Source organism: Lissotriton vulgaris, chromosome 9, assembly GCF_964263255.1.
Source record: "Lissotriton vulgaris chromosome 9, aLisVul1.2, whole genome shotgun sequence".
Taxonomy (NCBI): Eukaryota; Metazoa; Chordata; class Amphibia; order Caudata; family Salamandridae; genus Lissotriton; species Lissotriton vulgaris.
Window position 1 is genome coordinate 856,605,998 of NC_141697.1, and position 24,770 is coordinate 856,630,767.

At 42.7% G+C, this 24,770-nt stretch overlaps 1 protein-coding gene across 3 annotated transcripts in view; it reads left to right on the forward strand.

Moving 5' to 3' along the window:
* Positions 1 to 24,770, forward strand: part of LOC147692367 (cytochrome P450 2G1-like) — a 518,353-nt gene that overhangs the window by 401,025 nt on the left and 92,558 nt on the right. For all 3 annotated transcript variants that reach the window (XM_086938591.1, XM_086938592.1, XM_086938590.1), the window contains exon 7: positions 4,503 to 4,644. In XM_086938591.1, the coding sequence (XP_086794717.1) occupies positions 4,503 to 4,644 (142 nt within the window). The remainder of the gene's footprint in view (positions 1 to 4,502; positions 4,645 to 24,770) is intronic.

Here is a 24,770-nt window from a genome sequence, read left to right on the forward strand (position 1 = left end):
TCCCAGGATGTATTCCACATCGTATCTGTATTCCAGAAGTTTTAGCGTCATCTTGGCTATTCGAGGGGTGGCGCTCGCATGCCCACTCGATGTGAGTACCTTGACTATGGGTTTATGGTCCGTTTTGAGTTGGAACCTCTTGCCCCATAGGAACTGGCAGAACTTCCCCATGGCCCATACCACGGCCAGCATCTCTTTCTCTATGACGCAGAATTTTTGTTCTGTGGGTGAGAGGGCCCTGGATGCGAAGCTGAGAGTCTCCATAGTTCCGTTCCTCCCTTCTTGCATGTGGACTGCTCCCAGTCCCTTGTCACTGGCGTCCGTTGTTAGTACTTACTGCCCTAGGGGATCATATCCTTGCAGGGGTGTGGCTTGGCTGATGTCGTTCTTCAGGCTATCAAATTCTTTTCGTGCCTCTTCCGTCCACGTGAACACTGTCTTGTCCCTTGTGAGTTGCCTCAGGTGGTGTGTCTTAGTGGCAAAATGTTGTACGAATTTGCTGTAGTACTCAGCCATCCCTAGAAAGGATCTCACTTCTTCCTTGCTAGACGGTGTGGGCGCTTCACAGATGGCTTTGACGTTCGCTCTCTTCGGGGTGATGCCAAGTTCTCCTATCTCGTGTCCCAGGTAGGTGACGGAGGTCATTCCCAGCCGGCACTTCTCCCACTCCGCAGTTAAGCCCTTCTCTTCTAGGACTCTTAGTACCAGGTCCAATTTCTTGTCATGATCCTTTAGATCTTTCCCGATCACCAATATATCGTCCTGGAAGTACTGCACTTCATCTATGTCCTTGAAGAGACGGTGCATCAGTTTTTGAAACACCACCGCTGCCGATGCGAGTCCGAACGGCATTCTGCGGAATTGGTAACACCCGAAGGGTGTTATGAACGACGTTAGCTTTCGGCTCTCCGGTTCCAAAGCTATCTGATGATAGGCTGACGTGAGATCAATGGTGGAGAACCATTTTACTCCCTTTGTCTTCGCCAGCATTTCTTCGATGTGGGGTAGCGGGAACTTCTCTACGACAAAGCACTTGTTTAGTTCTCTCAGGTCCACACAGAGCCGGACCTTACCGTTGGGTTTCATCGCTTCCACTAGGGGCGCCAGCCACTCTGCGCAGTTTATAGGTTCGATGATTCCATTTTCCTCCAACCTACGTAGCTCTTGTTGTACTGCCTCTTGTACCGCAATGGGAACATTCCGTACCTTGTGAGATACCAGTTGGGAGTGATCTTTGAGTTCTATTTTGTGCGTGAATTTCCCTAATTTGCCGACCTTTCCCCCGAGCACCCTGGGGAAGTCTCTCTTCATTTTCTCGAAGTCCGGCCAACGCTCGGGTGCTGTCATCAGTACTTGTGTGTCTCCTCCTGTATCCAGCTGTATGCCTAGGTCTCCCTGATCCGTCCACCCTAAGACCGACGGCCCGTTTTCTGCCACGTATAACTTGCGCTCTGCACTTCGTCCATTGAATTCAAAGGTTAGCGCTCTGTAGCCCACCATGGGGATCGGTTTCCCCGTGTACTTGACTGGTCTTATGTCCCGGGGTTCTAGCCGTGGGCCCAGTTTGGGCCTGAACTACTCGTTCCACACGGCTCTTTGGACGATGGTGTACGGGGACCCTGAGTCCGCTTCAATTCTAATCTGTACTCCTCCTATAGTCATGTCGCATTGCGGCTTCCGGGACCGCTGGCCGTCTATGCCCAGCACTTGCCCATCCACGCATAATACTGTGTCCTCCTCCTCTTGTTCTTTTCCTTCCTATTCTTTCTGGTCTTGCTCTATGTATTTCACCGTGTTGCAACTAGCCTTTTGGCGACATACTTTCTTGTAGTGTCCTATTATGCTGTTGAACATACACTTCGCCCGGAACGCTGGGCATCTTTTGTCATAGGCCTCGTGGGCCTGACTGTCACATCGGTAGCATGCGTTCTTGCCCCCTTTGTTCTGCTTTCATTGCTGCGCTGGTTTCCCGGACCATCTGTTAGGTCCTCTATTACCTGCCGTCGGGGTTTTGCTTCTAACTGCTGGTTCTTCGTCATCTACCTTGTTCACCATGTTTCTCTGGACCAATTCCCTCTTTGCTGCATCGGCGCACCTTTTTGTCAGTTCGGCCTTTTTCACCATGGCGATTACTTCCTTCGGCGTGGCGTCTCCACTCCCCCACAATTTGTCTTGCACTGTTTTGTTGGAGGTGTGCATGACTATCTGGTCCTTTATGAACTCGTCATGCAGCGCGCCAAACTTGCATTTCGTCGCCAATTTCTTCAAGGCAGCTACATATTCGTCGATTGACTCGCCCATTTCTTGCTTCCTCTGCTGAAAATTTTATTGGTCGATAGCTGGGCATACCGCAGGTCGGTAGTGATTGTTCAGCTCTTCTATGGCATGTCCAAATACATTGTCGTCTGCGGCTTGTCTGGGCATGGGTACCAGGTTCTAAATACTCTAATCCCCTCAGGGTTCAAGTTGTGTAGGAGTATCCTCTTCTTTCTTTTGCTTGGAAAAGCCTCTCCATGCTCATCTTCTAGGGCCTCAATGTAGTTCAAAATATACTCTCTCCAGTCCTCCCACTTCATCAGGGGCTCTCCGGCTTGGGTAAGAACGGAATCGGCGTCATCAGTGATGATGCCTGCGCACTCATTTCGGCGCGTCTCGCTTGTTCTATCACCTGGCCTCTCGGGCTACCCGGCGCACTTGCCTCCTCACCTTGTGCTGGTTGCATTTGGGGACCCTCTGCGCCCCTTGCACCTTCTCTCACTGGCTCCGCCAGGGCCACCTCCTGGTTTTGTGTCTGTTCGTTAAGGCTTATATTCTGGTGTTTCTACCAGATGTACTTCCCCCTTCCATATACTGGGTTTACTGTGGGGCCTGTTCTTGTCTCCCTTTTCCACTTCAGTGTGCCCTGGTACCTGGCGGTTGTGGGCTGTGCTCTCCTCTGTGTCCTCCTGTGCCTCTGCCACACCCTCCTGCTGGTCCTGCTGGTTGGTCCTCCTTGGCTCTGTCAGTGCCTCCTGTGTGGGGTTAGGTGCCACGTGGTGCAAGGTCCTTTGCTCCTCCTCCCTCCTCTCTTTTTGCTTTTTTTTTCCACTGCCACCTCGTCACCACTGTAATGATTGTATTTATGCTCCACTGCACAGAAGACAGGAGCCAGTAATGTGGAGAACTTCTTTATTTAATATATATCATCAGCAGGAGGGCGCCGGGATGTCCGGTGCCCTCAGGGTTTTCTCCCGACTCGCGCTGTGTAGCGCGATGGGAAAATGGCCTCCTCACGCGCTACATCATGACGTAGTGCGCAACACTAGAGCGCGACTCTACAAACCCCTCACAGGTCTTGTTTACATGGTTCTTGCAGTGGTCAGTTTCCATTCCAATTTAAATGTTTATCAGACAAGAAAGAGGGACAACCACACACACCCCACTTGATTTTAAAGTCACAGTTCTCATATTCATTACCTTTTTGTATAACGCCAATATTAATGCCAGAAATTTGTGAAATCACTGTTTTTGAGTAGTTCTCATCTCAAAATGATATTTCCAAATATTATTGGCGCAGTATTTTACTTTTTAACAGAAGTCATGGTTCTCACCAGAAACACATCAATTAAAACATTACTTTCATGCTCCCTTGAAGCATGACTTCTGTTAAAAAGAAAAGTACTGCACCAATAATATTTGGAAATACGATTTTCTATGAATTTTCAGCTGGTGGATGAACCAGAATGTGCAGGGAGGGACGGAGCCAGTCCATGGGAGGGGTAGAGTGGTAGATGTACTTTTGAGTGTGCATGTAAGTTTGGCCCGCTGTCTTTGGCCGGGCAAACTGACATGAGCAATTAGGTTTCTCCAACCCAGCTGTATTGCACAGTTAGGGTGGAGAAACAACACAGACTCCCTGTACCTGAGCTAGCGTTAAGCCAAACCGCACAAGCCATTGACCATGCTGCTCTCATGCTTGAGAGCAATACAGGGTTTTGGATGGGAAGTCCGTGATGCTACCCCAGGGATTGCGGGGACCAAGATTAGGAAGCAGAGGAGCTCAAGGCATCTGGCACCACCAGGTAAGTCTTTAAAAAATGTTTGTATTGCTAACCCCACCATGCGCTCCCACCTCTTGCTCCGCCTGTGCGCTCCCTCTACCCCCAGCCCCCCTCCACCCACCTAACCTCTCTTTATCTTTGTCAGCCACCATTGACTGTGGCCCTCTTTAAAGCGTTCATAATAAATATTGGGGAATCTCATTTGCGTTCTCAAGATTAGTGTTTGTATGGACACATGTATTGCCTTTATACTGTCTCTCATTTCTGCTTATACCTCAGCATCTCCGCAACAGCAGAGGTGTTCTTCATTGCATGCCTATCAGGAAGATGTGATAGCAGCCATTACTATTGCACTATTATGTGACCATTTCGGCACCATGGTGTTTGCTCCTTTTATGTATTGTGACTAGTTTACTTCTTGAAATCTATAAATAAAGTGTAAAAAATCTATTTATTTTTCAGGAAAAAGGAAACCCTGAATCTTATTTTAACACCAAGAACTTGCTGACAACAGTCCTTAATCTGTTCTTTGCGGGGACAGAGACTGTGAGCACAACACTGAGATTTGCATTCCTGCTTCTTTTAAAACATCCTGAGATCACAGGTAATGTGAAAGAAATGCACACTTTTTTCTTTCTTTTCCTATATTTAATTGTGAGGACAAACAATTTGAAAATGGGTTCGGATAAATAATACTAGAAACTTAAGTAGGAAACGTTCTTAAATTTTTACTCACCATGGACATGAGTTAGGTTCACTCAGTGACCCAGAAGTGAAAGCATCTCTTGCAGAAATCATCAGCAACGCTGACAGGATGTAAGTAACGTAAATTAAATTTATTGCAAGAGACGAAAGTTAGGGGTCAGAAGTACAAAGCTTTTTTGAAGTCACAAACTACCCAATTTGCAGAATCGGGCCATTTGCAACCAATAGTTCAAGTTTTTATTTATGTTTTGGAACTCGTGAGAGGTCCACATAAAATTTACAACAGCATAACAGTACTAATATATAAAATAGTTCCATTATTACACAATAGAAATGGCAAACACATTGATACAGATCCAAAAAGCATTAAAAAAAGTTAAAAATTCTAGAACAAAACATTTCATTAGGGGGTTTAAGAATAGCTTCAGAAAGAGCACTGGCAGATAAAATACCAAGTTTTAAGCAAATTGGTCTCACCCACTTACGACGGGAGTTTGACAAAGCCGGGCATATAAACAAGACATGAGAGAGGTCTTGGATCGAGTTGTTACACAGAGTACACTTGTTAGAGGAACCATACCACTTGGATAAAAGGTTATTCAAAGGTAACATATCTTGCCTTATTAAAAACCAAAAGCGACGAATGCCGTGTGGAAGATTCCAAGAAACATAGAATTGCATGGTTTTAAAAGCATAAGAATCAATCACCGGCAGACCACCTTTCTTTGACCTTAACTGGTCCCTATCCAACGAGAAGCTTAACTTCCACGTTGCTGATTTTAAGGAGGCTTTTAACTGGTCTATAGTTAGTGAAAAAAGAGTAGATTCCTCCAATTGCAATAACGAGACCGCCTTTCTAAAGTTTTTTACAATTGGAGAAAACTCTTTTAAAGGACCCAACAATTCCTTTTGAATAAGGTGTCTCAATGTGACTGGTTCACATTTAGCTAGGTAAAAAATCCATCTTACTATCCCAGCCAAGCCCTGAACCCAACTACTTCTCATGCCATACTCAAGCCTAAGAGAGGCCACTGAACAGGCAGAATTGACAGAAGTTAGTTGCCGCAAAAGTCTGCCTTCAATGGTGTGAAGAAAACCCCAGTGACTCACATCAACAAGTTCAATTCCGTAAACTAAAGAAGCCGGGAAAGCTTCTAGCAAATAGGGAAAATGCGGTTTTCCTGTGGCTTTATAGAGTGCATTTAAGCCCTTACCCTGCATCAGAGCCTTGCACATATTATTCTCAATATGGGCCTTGTCACTCATGTTACCACATATTATTTTCCCTAAAAACATATAGGATTTCACGATTTCTAACTTATGGCCACCTATTGACCATATGAAATTCCCATAAGAGTGTCTTTTCTTTCCAGTCAAACACATGATTTTACTTTTGGAGATGTTTATCTGTAAAAAGTGCGACTCAGCGAAGACATGCAATGCATGCAGACGATTGTTCAAACCTTTCGGGGTCAGATCTAACAACAATATATCGTCAGCATACATTAAACATGCAATAGCTTTATCTCCCAATACAGGGGCGATACCACTACTCAAAGACAAGACTTGAGGGAGATCAAAAACATAAAGGGAGAATAATAAAGGGGCCAACAAACAGCCCTGTTTGAGACCATTAGCAGAGGGGATGGCGTGTGACAGGCCTCTTTCCCCTCCCATCATTATTCTGCACCAGGTATCTGTGTGGAGGGCCTGTATTAAATCCAACAGTAAAGGTGGAATGCCTAAAGATAATAGTTTCCTCCACAGCAAAGGACGGTCAACTTTATCGAAAGCTGTGGAGAAATCTATGAAGGCCGCGTATACTCTTCCACCCCGGACCTTGATGTATTTAAACATTATCACTTGTAAAGCTGTTAAATTATCCATAGTGCCATGGCCTTTACGGAAACCTGTTTGCTCAAGTGGAAGAATGTTACTCCGATCCGCCCATTCAGTTAACAATTTCAAAAGGCATTTAGCAAAAACTTTGCCAATGGCATCCAGAAGGGCAATCTGGCGGTAGTTTTGAGGAGAAAGCCGATCACCCTTCTTGAATAGGGGGACCAAAATACTCCCTTTCCAAGAAGGAAGAACTGACCTGCTTGAAAAGCAGTATGCAAATACAGGAAAGAGGATTTTACTCCATTTTGAGCTATTCTGCTTTAAGACGGAAATAGGCAGCTCGTCTGGACCCATAGCCCCCGACGAACGCATTTCCCTTATTGCCTGTTCAATGGACTTTTCAGACGGAGATTCCTCCTGGGCCAAATGGACCACAATAAAACTTCCCAGGGGAAAAGATTCACCATTACTTGCATAAAGATTTTTAATATGCGCTACCCAGGTTCGTTCCTCAATAGGGATGGGGGTGGGACTCAACCTTACACCACAACCCCTCCCTATTAGAGACCAAAACGTTCTTGCTTGGCCATAAAGTGATGCCTCCCTCAGTTGTATCCAGAGTTGTCCTCCCTATCTTTACGTAATCTGAACTTCAACCTTTTCCTTCTCCTTTATAATAGAGTTATTCTTCATATTCTTTCGGGTAGAATGTTCAAATATTGGTCCCTTACCAATTTATTTATTTCTTTATTTAATAGGCGAATGGAGCTGGGAGGAGGGTTTGGACGCCTATTTCTTTTAGGTTGTCTGGCTAAGGAGGTCACTTCCACCAATAGATCAGAAAAACGTTCGATTTCAGCACCATCCCAATTAACCAAATCAGATATTGCAACATCCAGGATGTTCTCTAGCCCGCTAAGGGCCTTTATATCCCAATAGCATCTCCCTGATAAACCACCAAAGCTGACCAAGTCGCTATTTAGCGACCAACGGTCAGACATAGGAGGAGAAATGTTTAATGAAATGGCCAAAGTAGTGTGGTCGCTGAGACACGTTTTCGAGATCACAAGATCATTTAATAAAATGAAAGCAGAATTGTCCACTATTACGTAGTCCAATATTGTTTCTCCCTGGTATGATTCATGTGTGAAGTTTGCCGTAGAATCGGAAGGGAGTCTTCCATTCACCACGATCCCATCCATCTCGAATACTTCTTCCAGAAGCATTTTCCCTCTTTTATTTGTTTTAATGTTCCCAGGCAGAACTACTTGGGGAATGTGCAGAGATTCTTCCCTATATTTATTCCTAAATAAAAACAGACTTGAATTAGAAATTTTACAATTAAAATCTCCTACCAAGATTATGTAAGCGGACGGGATTTTTTCTCGGACTTCCTTAGCATAGGAGAAAACCTTCTTCAGAATAGGATTAAAACATTCATCAGGTGGAATATACACATTAATCAAGACAATTGGAGTAGGAATTTCCACATTGTCCAGACAAAATAATGTTACTACCTGAAATAAATTACAGGGATCCAAAAAATGAGAAAAGTTCCATTTTATCCGGTTTGATAGACAACAGGCAATACCCCCTCTTGCATGGCCTCTAGAAGAGGAGGAAGCTTTACCCTCTAATACTATGTAATCACTTCCCACAACAAGATTCTCAGTGCTCCATGTCTCTTGGAGACAGATCACACATGCCTCAGAAGAGAGGAGGAACTCGATTTTTTCAGAGTTGTTCTTTAAACCTGCCGCATTCCAAGACAAAATTTTTAGATTGCTGCTAAAGATCAGGTTGCATTTCCTGACTAGTTGTGGGTTTCTTCGCAAGAACACCCGGTAGCCAATTCCAACGGGAACTCTCATCATCATTCTTACTTCGTACAGGAGGAGGGAGTGGATTAATTTCAGATACACAGCGACTATTTTTAGAGACGAAAATTTTTAAGTCATTGTGAACATCAAAACGTTCTTTCCTACCCAGAGCTATGGGGAAAAGAGGGACGGGAGAACATACTCCCTTTGAGGATTTGGTTGGTCTATCCTTCAAAACGTTCCCCCAGAAAGGCGTGATATCAATCCCCCTACTCTGAAAGCTCTCAGAACGCTGAAGAATCAAGTTTACAATGAGCTTGGAATGGAACTTAGCCCTCGTTAAGAATCCGCCCTCTGTTTTCAAAATAAAAATCAGGTCTATATCCGAAGATTGGATCAATTCCAATTTACCGGATTCCTGGAAGCATTTAAGAAGAGCGGCTCTATTCAAGATACAGTCCGCCTCAAACAGGGGAAAGAAATCGAGGATAAATGTATTTATATTTTCATCCTTCCTCTGATCAGTATTTCTGCTTATGTCCTCTACACCTCCTGTCAAGCCAGAAAAAGACCTAGCTAAGAGGTTAAGGACTGACAAACCCATATCCAAGGGTTTACTAAAAGTTACCCCCGGATGACCCGCCCTAGATGGCACCCCCTTATCAACATGTAATCCCCCCTTTACAATGTTAGAAACGACAGGGACGTGCTTAGAAACCAATAGAGGAGAGGCTGGAATTTTTATGGGAGGAATAGAATTTAGTTCCAAAGGAGGAAGTTGAGAAGAATCTTGGGTTACTTTTATATCCCCCAACATGTTTTTTGAACATGTTGGGAGCCCCTCCGAAGCCTCTTCTTTAAAAGAAATTTCCTGCTGGGCTTCAAAGAAGATTTTCCTCCGCCTATTTTTTTCAATCCTACGGATTATATTCCTTTTATTTCTTCCCTTCTTATTTAATTTCCCAATTTTTCTTTTTTTCTCACTAACAGCCACTTCTAAAGCCACCTTATCTTCCTTACAATTCTGTTGATTAAAAATCGCAAAACACTCCTTTTTCTGCTTCATATTCAAGGCAGCCGGGACTTCAACTATTGGACTATCGTGCTCCACCACACAATTAGAGGCAGGTATATTTATAGGGGAAACCGACTTTTCACCTGCTACAGGAACTTGGGGGACATCGGTAATAGCAGCTCCACTCTCTAAGAATATATTATTCGTCACATCCCCTTCCGTGGAGCTAGATCCAAAACTTAAGGGAGGGACCTTCTCCTGACGGTTTATTCAATAGGACTTTTAAGATTTGCGTGACTGTTTCCAGAACACAATCCGAACCCCCAACAAATTTTTCCAATAAAGATAATATAGAAGAGAGCAAGCTTTCCAATGAAATCAGAGACTCAGAAACAGGTTTATCAGATCTAACAGGGTTGGAGACATCTAGGCCTGTTATGTTAAGAATGGGGATTAATGATGTACTATTATGGTATGATTTATTGGAAGGCGTACTGCTATACAGTTGGAGACCAGAAGGGACAAATGTTGCCGGAGTCTTTGGCTGATTAAAAATCCTGCTAGACTCATCGGCAACATACAAAGCTCCAAGTCTATTTCAGAGGATACAGATTTATTACTATCCTCTCCTCCCTGAACTAGTAGACTGGGGGAAGTTTTTTGGCAGGACCCTCTAGGGTGATGGTTAAAAACATGCTCAATGGAGTTGGAAGGGGGATTATGAACTAAGATCTTGACACTTTTATGGTTAGTCTCATGGGTGCAATAGAGATTTGAAGGAAGAGAGTCAATCTCAGTTGCTTCTTTTATCTGGCTTTTGACCTCTTCTTTTTTATATGTCCCCGATAATACCTCAGGAGCCCAGAAGTCCTTTGAAGGGGATAGATCTAACACATCCTTACTAATTTCGGCCTTATCGTTCAGTTTGGGTTTTGCCATTATAGCTTTATTCGATCCCCGTTCCCAGAGACTGAACAGCTGGCAAGTTCCCTTTAAGTGTGTTGTAAGACCATCCTTATTTCTAAGTGGATTGGATTTAGTTTTAGAACAAGCTCTACCCAGCAAAATTCTCCCAGACCTTAGCTTTTTGGCGGTCATCCTTATACGAGAACCAAGATACTCCAAAATACAATACAACCAGAATAGAGCTTTCAACAACTCATATACAATGTAGCAAACCACCCAGTTAATAAAATAGATATAGGTTAGAGGATAAGCCCAGCTCCAGCCTTCCTCAGCCTCTGAGGGCCTCAGAGGGCCCGCCCTTTGTCCGGGCTTCGTCCGGGTTTCGTCCTGCACGTGTCCCGCTTCGCGGAGAGCACAGACTGCTCTTGTAGCCCTTGGGAATTAAGGGGGCGTGGCCGCTGCGGAAAGAGGCTGCAGCTGGTTCCCAAGCCTCGCAGTCCCGCAGCGGTAAAGCAGCTATCGATGGCACTCTGTGAGAGCGAGTGCGGCGCTTGTAGCTTCACTCCTAGGCCCAGCAACTGCAAAGTCAGCAGGAGTCCTGGTTCTCCGCTATCCACAGCAGCAAGGTTCAAAGCAGACGAGTTTGTGAGTGGCACCCGCAAAGCGGGTGCCGCGAAAGGTTAAGGGCTCAACAGATGAGGGGGCGTGGCCGCTGCGGGAAGAGGCTGCAGCTGGTTCCCAAGCCTCGCAGTCCCGCAGTGGTAAAGTAGCTATCGACGGCACTCTGTGAGAGCGAGTGCGGCGCTTGTAGCTTCCCTACTAAGCCCAGCAACTGCAAAGTCAGCAGGAGTCCTGGTTCTCCGCTATCCACTGCAGCAAGGTTCAAAGCAGACGACTTTGTGAGTGGCACCCCATTTGCAACCACAAAACGCCTATTTGAATATACAAACACCAAATTGAGATTCAATAACTAGTTACCGAATCGCTGTTTATGTTTGCGATCCGATTTGATATTTGAAAGGGGCGTGTTTAGGGTGTCCTTCTAAATTCTTAATTGTAGTGGTATGTATTATTGTATTGCAACTGAATTCCGGTCACAAAATAAATATACTTTACCACCAATTTAAAATCGATGGCACCTCATTGGAGAATGGGAAGAACTCTTTCCGTTTGAGAATGTTAAACAAAATACTTTCTAAGAGGAGGAAGGGACCACTGCCTCCACTTAAAATTTTTTATTTAAAAGTTCAATTTTCTTTTTTAAACTCTTCAAGGTTTTCTTTAAGGAAAACTAGCTTCATTAAAAATAAATGGCTTTATTTGAAAGCAATCAGTAACATACTGGTCTGCTGACCCAAGCAGGCCATGAACCCTGTAATGGTGGCGATACTTACTGGTTCACAAATTACGGTTACCTCATTATTATTCATGAGGTAGGTTTGTTTGTGCCCACTAGGAATCGCTATTTTAAAATAAAAATGTTCATACATTAGCGATTTCATTATTGCAATTTGAATGTAATCATAATAATTACGAAATTGCCATTACTAATGTTAGTACATCTCTCCCTAGCTGAGAACTAGGAAATCAACAAGTACAATAAATGAGAAAGAAACAGATTTTTCAAGCTTTTCAAAAAGGCAGCATTTGTTTGATAGAGAAAATATGAACTGTAAGTGAGTTTCATGTTTTAGCGTCCGTCACTGAAACGCACCAACCAGCAGCAAGGTCTCTGCAGGCTGTAGGTACCTCTAGAAGCTGTGCTTCTTTGTACCTAAAGTTGAGCTCAAATTGGTAATGGTGGAACTTGTGCTGCAAGTCATAAAAGCTATAGCAGTGATGGGCGGAAAAACCATGCACAGAGCCTTGAAAATGGTTCATTTAGAAACTGGCAACCAGCACAAAGCCGTCCAGAAATAAGAAAAAGGAATACTCAGCAGTTAAGTGCAAGAGCTGCAGCATTATTGAATTCGCTAAAGGTGGTCAATATTGCTAGCGCGTTACCCAAGAAATTACAGTAGTCATGCCAACTGGGAATTGTGACCGTCTTTACAAAGGGGTGAGTATGAAACATTTTACACAGCAATTTCAACAAGAGAAAGTAGGTAGAGAAATGTTTGTTGGCCTGAACAGCAATAGAGAGATCCTGGCCTAACTGAAAGCCAAGATTATGGATAGAAGCGGCTGGAACATGAGCGTCACCCACTTGGGATGACCAGAAACCCCTGAGGAGAGTTCTTGGAGAATTGCATCCAGAGACCACTAAGACGACTGTCTGGTATTTGTTTAGTCTCAATGAATTGCTCTAATACATTTGGTCACAGCCAACGTACATGCCTGACATCAGAAGGTGGTATCAAAAGTGCAGTCTTCAAAAGATAACAGAATCTGTGTGTGAATGAATGAATGAATGAATACTTTATTGTATGATTACCTAAAACCATTTACAAAAGCGAATCATATTACGATCATGGTAAAAAAACAGTAGATTGATAAAAGAGAAACGTTTAAAAAAAAACGTTTAAAGTGCAAAGAGATTTAAAAAAAAAAAAAGAGAAAGTTAAAAAACATGTACATATGCATCGGGTTGGACAGTCAGTGCCCTAATATCAGATCATCTTAGCTTATCAAGCTTGGCACCGAATCACCATTGGCCATGAGATACTTTGTTTATTTGTCTGTTCATGACCATAGAAATTAGTGAAGCATCACTTTTGATACTATAGATGCTCAATGGCGTATGGATTGTAGTTAAGCTGTTATTTTTCTGGACTATGCGTTTGACATAAGATCTGTCCAGCAGTGGCAAAAAACTTCCCGGCACGTGCCAACTTCATTGGCACTGTTGTGGTATATATGTGCGTTAAGGCCTTATTGCATATTCTTACTTTTTTAAGATTGAATATTGCCCTTAAGTATTTGCGCTTGGACTTACCAACGCTGGACAACAACAGATGATATGCTCTGCTGATTCTGTGTGGTAATGACACAGTCGACATCCTCTATTTCCAGTTGGTATGGTTGACCAATGAGCACTATAGTCCTTTATTGGTAAGGTTAGCAGCCTGGTCTTCAAGACATTTTGAAGAGCATATCTCCACAGGCCGGCATTCAGGTATGGTTGGCATTGAGTGGCCTCATATGATTTTGCGAGGCCCTCGCCACGAATAACTCTGATCGTATCTATATCCCGGAGCCTTGAGATGGTCTTTCCCTGTGTTTTTTAACAGGTTTTTTAGGCTAACTGTCGGCAGATTTAATATTTGATCAGTTGTCAGGCATACTATTTTATTAGCTGAAGCAAGGTACCTGGCCCATCGACTGGTTTGATCCGTGAAGAGTATTTGAAGTGCTTCCCTTAGGGTACCCGGGTTAGCCTTGTTCACACAGTCGTATAGCTTCACTATGTCTTTTTTACATTCCATGCCCATTGATGTTAAGTTAAACTCAAGTCTAATCAGTGTGTGCCTTGTCGAGAATGGTAGCCTGAAGATTTTCCTGAAAGCCATAATATGTAGGTGCTCCAGTTTATTGGACAATAGGCCCATGAAAGCAAGGTGGCCATAGCTGATTGTTGAAAATAGCTTGGCTTGTATTACTCTTCGGATGACCTCAGTTGAGTGACTCACAAGGTTCTGGTGAATTTTACATAGGGCATGTGTGACCTTAGCAGATTTTGTCTCCAATGATTTGGCCTGAGATGTTGTTCTGCCGGTATCTAAGAATTGTACACCCAAATAGGTATATTTATTTGCAGTTGCAATTCTAAGTGGTCCGATGTTCCAACCTAACAGAGATGTTTTTGGTTTATGTCCAAAGACCAATACCTTGGTTTTATTTGCATTAGTTTGGAGCTTGTTTTCTGAGTTATATAAATGAAGAGTCTCCAATGCCCTTTTCATGCCTACTCTGGTTTGGTCCAAGATGACAAGATCGTCCGCATATTGCATAATGGGTATTCTAAGGTGGCCCAATTTAGGTGGAAAGAACAAGGAAGGTCCCTGAACCATTCAGCATATAAGAAACCCAAATATAGTACTCATATACCTCAAAATGCCAAACTCTAACTTAAAATTTGTACCCTATAGGATATAAACAAATATTTAAACAGAAATAAGAACCTTAGATAGTGTGTTGTGTTATAAAAAATATGCAATTTATTACAATTCAAAGGGTTAAAAACATTTTATACAATAATAGTGCCCAAAGACACCTATAGAATTAAAAACATTGAAACATCACAATTTTGTTAAAAGCAGTAAATGTCAGGGTTCACAGTTTTGCTGTAGTTGTCGACGCAGCGTTTCAGCGAATCAGTGATAACACCTTCTTCAGGACAAACAATTCTGTGTATGACTTCTTCAGATTCCTCTCTTATTCAATTCAGAGGAATATTTTCATTGGAATTAAGTTATGTAGAGCTTCTGGTGTCTTACATTCCAGTTAGCAATACCTTCTTCTGTTTGGAGCTCTGTATTGTACAGGGTACCAGAGGGGGGCCACCGTATTGTAAGTGGAGACCACTATACTTAGGATTGTTTATAATCCTTCTTTTTGAATTTAAAAAGCGCCACTGGATGCCTTCAATTGTGTCCGCAGCGTGGAGTAGTGTCGATCACGGTTGTTCATTAATCCAACCTTGTGACTTGTAAACGGCCTCCCTGCTCCCCTCTCGGTCCTTTCACGCATCCGATCGCCTGGACGGTCAGCTGACCGTCCAGGCGATCGGATGCGTGAAAGGACCGAGAGGGGAGCAGGGAGGCCGTTTACAAGTCACAAGGTTGGATTAATGAACAACCGTGATCGACACTACTCCACGCTGCGGACACAATTGAAGGCATCCAGTGGCGCTTTTTAAATTCAAAAAGAAGGATTATAAACAATCCTAAGTATAGTGGTCTCCACTTACAATGCGGTGGCCCCCCTCCGGTACCCTGTACAATACAGAGCTCCAAACAGAAGAAGGTATTGCTAACTGGAATGTAAGACACCAGAAGCTCTACATAACTTAATTCCAATGAAAATATTCCTCTGAATTGAATAAGAGAGGAATCTGAAGAAGTCATACACAGAATTGTTTGTCCTGAAGAAATAGTTATCACTGATTCGCCGAAACGCTGCGTCGACAACTACAGCAAAACTGTGAACCCTGACATTTACTGCTTTTAACAAAATTGTGATGTTTCAATGTTTTTAATTCTATAGGTGTCTTTGGGCACTATTATTGTATAAAATGTTTTTAACCCTTTGAATTGTAATAAATTGCATATTTTTTATAACACAACACACTATCTAAGGTTCTTATTTCTGTTTAAATATTTGTTTATATCCTATAGGGTACAAATTTTAAGTTAAAGTTTGGCATTTTGAGGTATATGAGTACTATATTTGGGTTTCTTATATGCTGAATGGTTCAGGGACCTTCCTTGTTCTTCCCACTTATCCTCCTTGTCCCTCATTAGATAACAAAGGAGACCTCCCTTTCTTTCTCTACCAATTTAGGTGGAAACATATTAGTTTTAGAGAGTGCCGCTCCCAGGTCCGCGGTTTATAGGTTAAACAGTGTTGGCACAATCACACACCCTGTTTTAACCCTTTGTACGTATTGGTCTTGGCAGTTGCGTGTGACTGTGTGAACTTCATGCAGACCCATGTGCCAGTATGGAGGGACATGATGGCTGCCAGAAGTTTCCCTGGTATCCCCCACTTTGCAAGTTTTTCCCACAGTATATTGTGGTCAATGCCATCAAAGGCGGCACTATAGTCAACAAAACAGGCGTACAGGGGTGGGTTTATCCCCTCTGTGACCTTAGTTACCAGATAGGATAATGTTATGGCATTATCCATTGTTAATGAGTTCGCCCGGAATCCAATCTGGTAGTATGGTATTATTTGGTTGTCTATTATCCATTCCTCAAGCGCTTTCAGTAGGACTTTTGCATATGCCTTCCCATCCAAATCAAGTATAGCAATTAGTCTGTAATTCTCAGGCTGTAAGATGTTGCCTCTCTTGTATATTGGTTGCAGAATGGAGCCTTTTAACGAGTCTGGTACTCCTCAGGTATTGAAGCAATAGTTGAATGGACAGTGCAAATGTGGGGCCCAGAAGGCACGATCTTCATTAAATACACTTCCCGGTAGCCCCTTCGGTCCTGGAGCCCCATCCTTCCTTATGCCTTTCAATGTGAGCAGGGTTTCTTTTTCACTAAGAGCGAGGGCCTTATTCTCATTTCCCTCTAGACACTGTTTTTCAGCTACCACTGGTTTTTGATTAGGTTTTTCCTGGTCAACATATACCTTGGTAGCATAGGCTTCCCAATCCATAGCAGGTATTGCATTGTTGTGTACTGCTTCTGCCATTGAGATTATGGACATAATTCCAGAATCCCCTGCTCTTGCTGGAGGGTAGCAATGCATAAATACATTTCCATGTATCTTCGATGATTCTCTGTTTCAACTCTCAGACTGTGTATTTGTGCGCTTTCAAACGTAATTCGGACTTTGAAAATGTTTTCCTCCAATACTGTTGCTCAGACAAGCGACACTCTTTTTGCTCTCTTTAAATTCTTTAAGGTCAGAAAGGATGGCAGACCCACTACTACGATGTTTTCCTTTGTATGGCAATTGTTTTCCTGCAGTCATGGCCTTGGATATTGACAACATGATTTCCGGCCAATTTGTATGTGGACTAGTTATGCGTGTTGCCTTTTTCCAGGCGTTACATTTTTCTTGGCTAATAGGACCCCATTTTATACGTCTTATCCATATCACTGACATAACCTCGACAGACTGAATATCGACTAGACAAAATATCGGTGAGGAATTATCGACTACAAAAATACAAGAAATAAACAAGAAATAACAAAAATATCGAAACCACTGACTGACTGACTGACTGAAGTACTTATAAAGCGCTCGAATGCCGAGGCGTCTTGGCGCTGTAGTAACGAGGAGAGCGGTGAGAGCAGATCTTAATGTGACGAGAAAAGCCAAGTTTTCAGTGCCTTTCTAAAACATTGTTTTGATTTTTGTGAGCGCAGTGCAGGGGGCAGAGAGTTCCATAATCTGGAAGCTTGGTACGAAAAGGACCTGCCACCCCATCGCATTCTTCTTATTCTTGGCTGACATATCAAATCATGACTGGCTGACCTTAATGTACGCGATGGTACATATCGAGGGAGGAGTTTGGACAAATCGTCTGGTCCCGTACCGTGCAAGGATTTGTGGACCAGACAGAGGGCCTTAAACTGTATTCTGGATCTAATTAGGAGCCAGTGAAGTTTCTTGATGGCTTTGGACGTTGGGTGGCGGTAGGGTAGGTTTAACAGAACCCTGGCTGCGGCATTTTGGATTGCCTGAAGTTTATTCAGTAGTTTTTCTCCTGTGCCCAAGTAGAGTGAGTTGCAATCATCCACTTGGGACATTACCAGGGCACCCATTACAGTTTTTTTAACGTTGAAGGGATGTATGGTAGAACTTTCCTAAGAACCTTGATGGTGTAGAAGCAGGTGGAAGTAACCTGGTTAATCTGCGCTTTGCAGGAGAGATCTTTATCCACCAAGAAGCCAGGATTCCTAACCTTGTCTGCAGGACTAGGAGAGGAGCCCGCCTCCGGAGGCCACCAAAGGTTGTTCCAGACAGACAACTTCTGACCGAATTCGATTATCTCGGTTTTGTCCGTATTTAATTTTTAAAAATTACAACTCATCCAGTTTTTTACACGAGAAGGCAGTTCTTAAAACACTCAGCAGTGGCTTCAATGGACTGGGATACTGACACTATAATTTGAGTTTCATCGGCGTAAGACACTAATTGTTGGCCATGAGATTGAATTAAGGTAGCTAAGGGGGTACCATATAGGTTGAACAGAGTGGGCGATAGCGCCGAGCCCTGAGGGACCCCGCCTGGGAGGGAGAATTCATCAGATTGAAAACCTTCCCAGTGCACTTGTTGGATTCTATAATCCAGAAAAGAAGTGAATAGAGTTAGAGCAGTACCGGTAAAGCCTTGAGTTTTTAATCTGTTTAAGAGAATCGAATGGTTCACGGTATCGAACGCCGCTGTGAGGTCTAGTAAGATCAGGGCCCTTCTACCACCCTCGTCCATTTTCCTTCAAATGTATTCGGTTGCCATGATCAGGGCAGACTCTGTTGAATGGAAGTGGCGAAAGCCATGCTGAGAGGAGTCTAGGAGCTTGTTGTGATCAACATACCGCATCATTTCTTGATTTATGGCTTTTCCAGAATCTTAGCTGGCAAGGGTAGGCAGGATATTGGCCGGTAGTGTTGAGTACCGTAGGATCTAACGAGTCCTTCTTGAGGATAGGTCGAATGCACGCTTTTTTCCAGCTGCTGGGGAAGTCACCAGAAGTGATAATATTATTTACCAAGAGGGTCAGGATAGCTGCCACCGTCTGTGAAATCATGTGTAATATGCGTGGTGGACATGGATCTAATGGGGACTCTGACTTCATCTGTGTAATTAGGTCTGTCACCTGTGTCTCCTCTAATAAGGGAAAACAGGAGTAACTGGACCCAGTCAGGGGGGCAGTGTCATTGTTATCATTGAGTATAGTTAGCGCAGATGAGCTAAGATCATCGTAAACTGTCTGAACCTTTTGTTGGAAAAAGGTTGCAATATTAGTCACAAGGTTCTGGTCAGGGCTAAAGACAGTGTCGCTGGGGATCTTTGTAAAATGAGTGACAGTTCTAAATAGTTCTCTAGTAGTGTTAGAGGCTGCCTGGACTTTATTTGTAAAATATACTGATTTGGCCTGAACTATTGCTATCTTATATTCCTGCAGGGCTTTGGTATATGCTGATTTATTTTGAGCACTATAATCCGAACGCCACAACTGCTCAAGTTGTCGACATTTCATTTTTATGTGCTTCACCTCTGTGGAATACCACAGCGCAGTTGCAGATCGCCTTCTGGCTTTTTTTTATTTCAACAGGCGCCAGTTGATTGACTGCCTGACTGATCCAATTCTGGAATTTGATCGCTCCCATGTTAGTGTTGCCAGTTCAGAGAGCAGGAGGGTCTTTTGCCAGTAAGTCAGCCAAAAGGACAGGTTCAAGTTTGTTCCAGGGGCGTGTTTTTTCGGGAAGTGTGAGGCCTCTTCGTGATTTGGCAGGTTATTCTGAAGCAAGTTAAAAAAAGATGGCGCTATGATCAGACCAGGGGACTGCTTGGATCAAGGTAGCATTTATATGGCTATTGTTTGTGAAAATGCCATCAAGGGTATGTCCTGCAGTATGGGTGGGGCCTGAGATTAGCTGAGTCATGCCAAAGCTAAGAAAATTGTCAGTTAGAGTGGCCGAATCAGGGTCATTGTTTGCTTCTAAATGAAAATGAAAATCGCCCAGGATGGTATAGGAGGTAGAATCAGATGTAGATTCAAGAAAAGTGTGTAGTGCTCTAATAAACAGCGCTCTCAAGCCGGGGGGGGGCGATACACAAGCAAGCCTGTAAATATTAGGCAGTTATTATTTTTAATTTTAAAGCTCATGGCTTCTGCTTCTAGACCCTGTTCTGGTAGTGAGAGTACTTATAGATGGGATTTATAAATAATCCCAATACCACCCCCCCACTGCTCCTGATCTATTTACAAATTCTACACGGTATCCTTCTGGAACTGCGTCATTCCAGTCCGGTCTTGAGGCCTCAGATGCCCATGTTTCTATTAAAAACATTAGATCAACAGCATGGTCTGTAATGAGGGCTGAAATTTCATGTTTATGTTTGACCATGGATCTAGTGTTCAACAAAATGCACTTTAGAAACCTTTTTCCGCTCACCGAGCGGCTAGATTTACAGTTATGATTATTATTATTGGCCAGCAGATGAGTGTTGGTAGCGGTACATTCGCTCCTAGCTAGAGGTAAGTCGCATGGTTTATGGAGTTGGGGAGGGGGATTGTTGAGCACCAGCCTGGTATAGGAGGCACAGCTAGATGAAGAAGAAGATCTGCTGGATTTGCTCTTTGCATAGGTTTACAGGGATGTTGGTTCAGCTCTAGCAGCTGAGTGCTTGAGTATTGGAGTTTTTTTTTTTGTGAAAATTGCCATAATTTCCAGCGCTAGGCGTGGAACTGGCGCGGACGGACGCAGACGGGCTTGCCTTTGGCGCGCCTTCGGCGCACCGCCGGTGCGCCCGCTGTGCCCGTCCGCTGCGCTCCCTGTAAGGGGGGGCCATTTTGTACTTTTGGGTGAGGGAGGGGCCGAACACTGGACCGCTTGCAAAATTCACCCCCAAGATGGCGGATGCAAAAGCGAGTCACACCCCCAGCAGCGTCTACTCGGCTGCAATGGGGCAAAATGCCTAAAACAGGTAGGCGCTAAGTGGCAGAGAAGAGTAAATGGATGTATGACGTTACAACGCATGCTATTACAACGCATGCCTTTACAACGCGGTTTTTACATCGCAAACCTTTACAACGCATAGCGCTTTGGGGTGCTGGATAGTGAATAGTTTAATTTACTACTCCAACTCCAGTCCCCGTGGACACTAGGGAAGGTGTGGGATAGTAAATTAAACTTATTCCCTATCCTAGAGCGCCCCCCAGCGCAATGCGTTGTAATGGTTTGCGATGTAAAAACCGCGTTGTAAAGGCATGCGTTGTAAAAGTTTTGTTGTAAAAGTTGTTTACCGAGTAAATAGATCCTAGCAATCAGGAAGTATTAAAAACTAACTATGTGCCAAAAGGATTATTTTACAGTGATATTAAAAAGCGGCGATTCTTACATTCACATCAGAAACACCAGTCCCGGTTTTTCACCTCAGGACTATAAAAAAGCACCGCTCTTAGTTAGCAGTGCAGCAGGGAATGCTAGAATTTGTACTTTTGGATGAGGGAGGGGCCGAACACTGGACCGCTCGCAAAATTCACCCCCAGGATGGCGGATGCAAAAGCGAGCCACACCCCGGCAGCGTCTACTTGGCTGCAATGGGGCAAAATGCCTAAAACAGGTAGGCGCTAAGTGGCAGAGAAGAGTAAATAGATCCTAGCAATCGGGAAGTATTAAAAACTAACTATGTGCCAAAACGATTATTTTGCAGTGATATTAAAAAGCGGCGATTCTTACATTCACATCAGAAACACCAGTCCTGACTTTTCGCCTCAGGACTATCAACACGCAGCGCTCTTAGTCAGCAGTGCGGCAGGGAATGCGAGAATTTGTACTTTTGGGTGAGTGAGGGGGCGAACCCTGGACCGCTCGCAAAATTCACCCCCAAGATGGCGGATGCAAAAGCGAGTCACACCCCCGGCAGCGTCTACTCGGCTGCAATGGGGAAAAATGCCTAAAACAGGTAGGCGCTAAGTGGCAGAGAAGAGTAAATAGATCCTTGCAATCGGGAAGTATTAAAAACTAACTATGTGCCAAAACGATTATTTTGCAGTGATATTAAAAAGCGGCGATTCTTACATTCACATCAGAAACACCAGTCCTGACTTTTCGCCTCAGGACTATCAACACGCAGCGCTCTTAGTCAGCAGTGCGACAGGGAATGCGAGAATTTGTACTTTTGGGTGAGGGAGGGGCCGAACACTGGACCGCTCGCAAAATTCACCCCCAAGATGGCGGATGCCAAAGCGAGTCACACCCCCGGCAGCGTCTACTCGGCTGCAATGTGGCAAAATGCCGAAAAAACAGGTAGGCGCTAAGTGGCAGAGAAGAGTAAATAGATCCTAGCAATCAGGAAGTATTAAAAACTAACTATGTGCCAAAAGGATTATTTTGCAGTGATATTAAAAAGCGGCGATTCTTACATTCACATCAGAAACACCAGTCCCGGCTTTTCGCCTCAGGACTATCAACACGCAGCGCTCTTAGTCACAATATCGATAAAAAAAAATCGACTACAACATTATTGACCATCAATATTATCGCATGTAAAAAACATCGACTTGCAATCCTTAACATAAAACATAGCCAAAATATTGACCATCAAAATATAGAACACTAATATATCGAAAGTTATAGAATACCGACTTTACAAAATACATACAAATTGCACTTTCTAATAAAAAATACTTATTATACACATCACAAATATACATAAACTATTTTATAAAATAAATACATCATACAATAAACATTGCTAACAATTTTAAATAAACATTTACATCAAATAAACAATTTATAACACATACACAACATTGCAAATAATAAAACATTTCTTAATGCACATAATAAATATTCTTTCACTTTAAATCTTAAAAAATGCCATTAACCATTGCAAAAAATTGCCTTACCCATACAAAAAAACAGTAATTGGCGTCACCCATGTAAGGAAAACAATTAGCAAAACAAGTAAAAAAAAATCAAATAAACCAATAAGAAAAAGCTATCAATGTGGACAACCAATAAACTTTCAAAAACAATTAAACAAATCCTATAAAAAGAAGAATTAAACCTGCTAAAATCGCAATCTAAACCACCAAAGAAAAGGAAGGAGAAACTCTGCCGGATTGCTGAAAGAAAACTGATTGACTTCTACCAAAAACCAGATGCACCTATCTAAAGTAAGTACTACCACCTTAATATATTTCCGAAACGTAAATCTATAACTTCAAACCTGTATTTGAAAAACAAATAACTAAAACATCTCTTTTATTTCTACTCTATTTTCTACAAATAAAAAGAAAATATTGAAAAACTGCACAACATCTACACTTCAAAGAAAAAAGATAAAAAGTAGGTATATAATTTAAAACATGACTGAAAACCTTAATAAATAGAAAACAAAGTACAAACTAGCTAGCAGAGCAAAACAAAAGAAACATAAATAAATGTAAAATCTGGTAACACATTTTCTCCATCTTAACAGGTACTGAAGAAATACACAGAAAAGAAAAATTTGAAGAAAAGCAACACCTGCATTCAACAAAGAAATAAACTGGTAAATAATGAACGTGCAAAACAATGTTATTATAACACTAAATACATAATTTAAGTACTTTTCTAATAATTGAGGGGCATATTACCAAGCAATAGCGATAAATATCGCTATTGCTTGGTTAGAGACAAAAATTTACCGCAGAGCTGCGGCGATTTTTACCGCAAATAAACCTTGGTATTACCAAGGTTTATCGCAAATGCGATAAAAATCGCTGCAATGCATGATTATCGCTGAAAAGTCAGCGATATTCATGCATTACCGAGCTAATGCTCTTAGCCATGTTATCAACCTCCCATTGGATAACATGGCTAAGAACTGCTCAGGGCAGGTGTTAGCTTTTGGAGATATTCGCGCTTAGCGCGAATATCTCCAAAAGTTGGTAATAGGAGATAGCGATGTTAGCGACTGTTTTCAGTCGCTAACATCTTGGCATGCCCACTTTGCATGTCATTAGTGATAAATATCACTGACATGCAAAGTGGGGCCCAAGATGGTCGCTATCTCCTACTAGCTGTCTCTAACTGGTGTTAGCGACAGCTTGGTAATAGGGAGATCATTTTTATCTCCGCTTTTTTGGCTTTTAAAGCCAAAAAAAGCGGAGATAAACCCCCTTGATAATATGCCCCTTAATGTTTAATTTTTCCTAGCACCAAAAAGCAAACATGACTGAAGGAGCAAAATTTGTGTATTCTCAGAAAGAGAAAATGCTTCTTTGTTACATGGGATATGTATATACTCAAGAGAAACAGAAAGATATGAACGTTTTTTGGAAATGCACTAAATACTATTCTAGCAAATGTTATGGTAGAGCTATAACTCAGGAAACTACTGTGACTTATACTAAGGAACATAACCACCCACCTAATGTAACGGAAATAGAGATTAGAGAAATGCTTGATTCCCTTAAAGAAGCTAGCACTACTACTGATGTAGCAACAACTGCTATTCTAAAACAGCATTTAAGTGTTCTACCCCAACATGCCTCTAGCCAACTACCAAGTATAGATTCCCTTAAAAGAACCAAAGCTAGACAAAAAAGCTACATCAATTACTCCTACCACACCTAAAACTTTTGAAGAAGTGCAATTTCCCCCTGAACTCTGTCTAACTCATTATAATGAACCCTTTATACTGTATGACAACAATTCAAAAGATAAAAGAGTAATACTGTTTGCCACTGCAGACAACATGACTAAACTAAACCAATGCTAAACTTGGATGATGGATGGTACTTTTGCAGTATGTCCTAAACCTTTTTACCAATTGTACACTATCCATGGTCATTTCCAAAATGCAAATATTCCATTCCTATATGCCCTCCTACCAAACAAACAATAATCTACCTACCAAGAAATCCTAACCAAAGTCAAACAACAAACTAATGACCTTTTTTTTTTTTTTTTTTTTTGGGGGGGCGGAGCTAGCCGGCGTCCATGTAAGACGCGCGAGCGCGGAGCTCCTCGCCGATAACCCGCCAAACTCCTGAAAACTTATCCTAAACTACCCTGCCGGCGCTCAAAATAGTGGCGGACCTCAGCA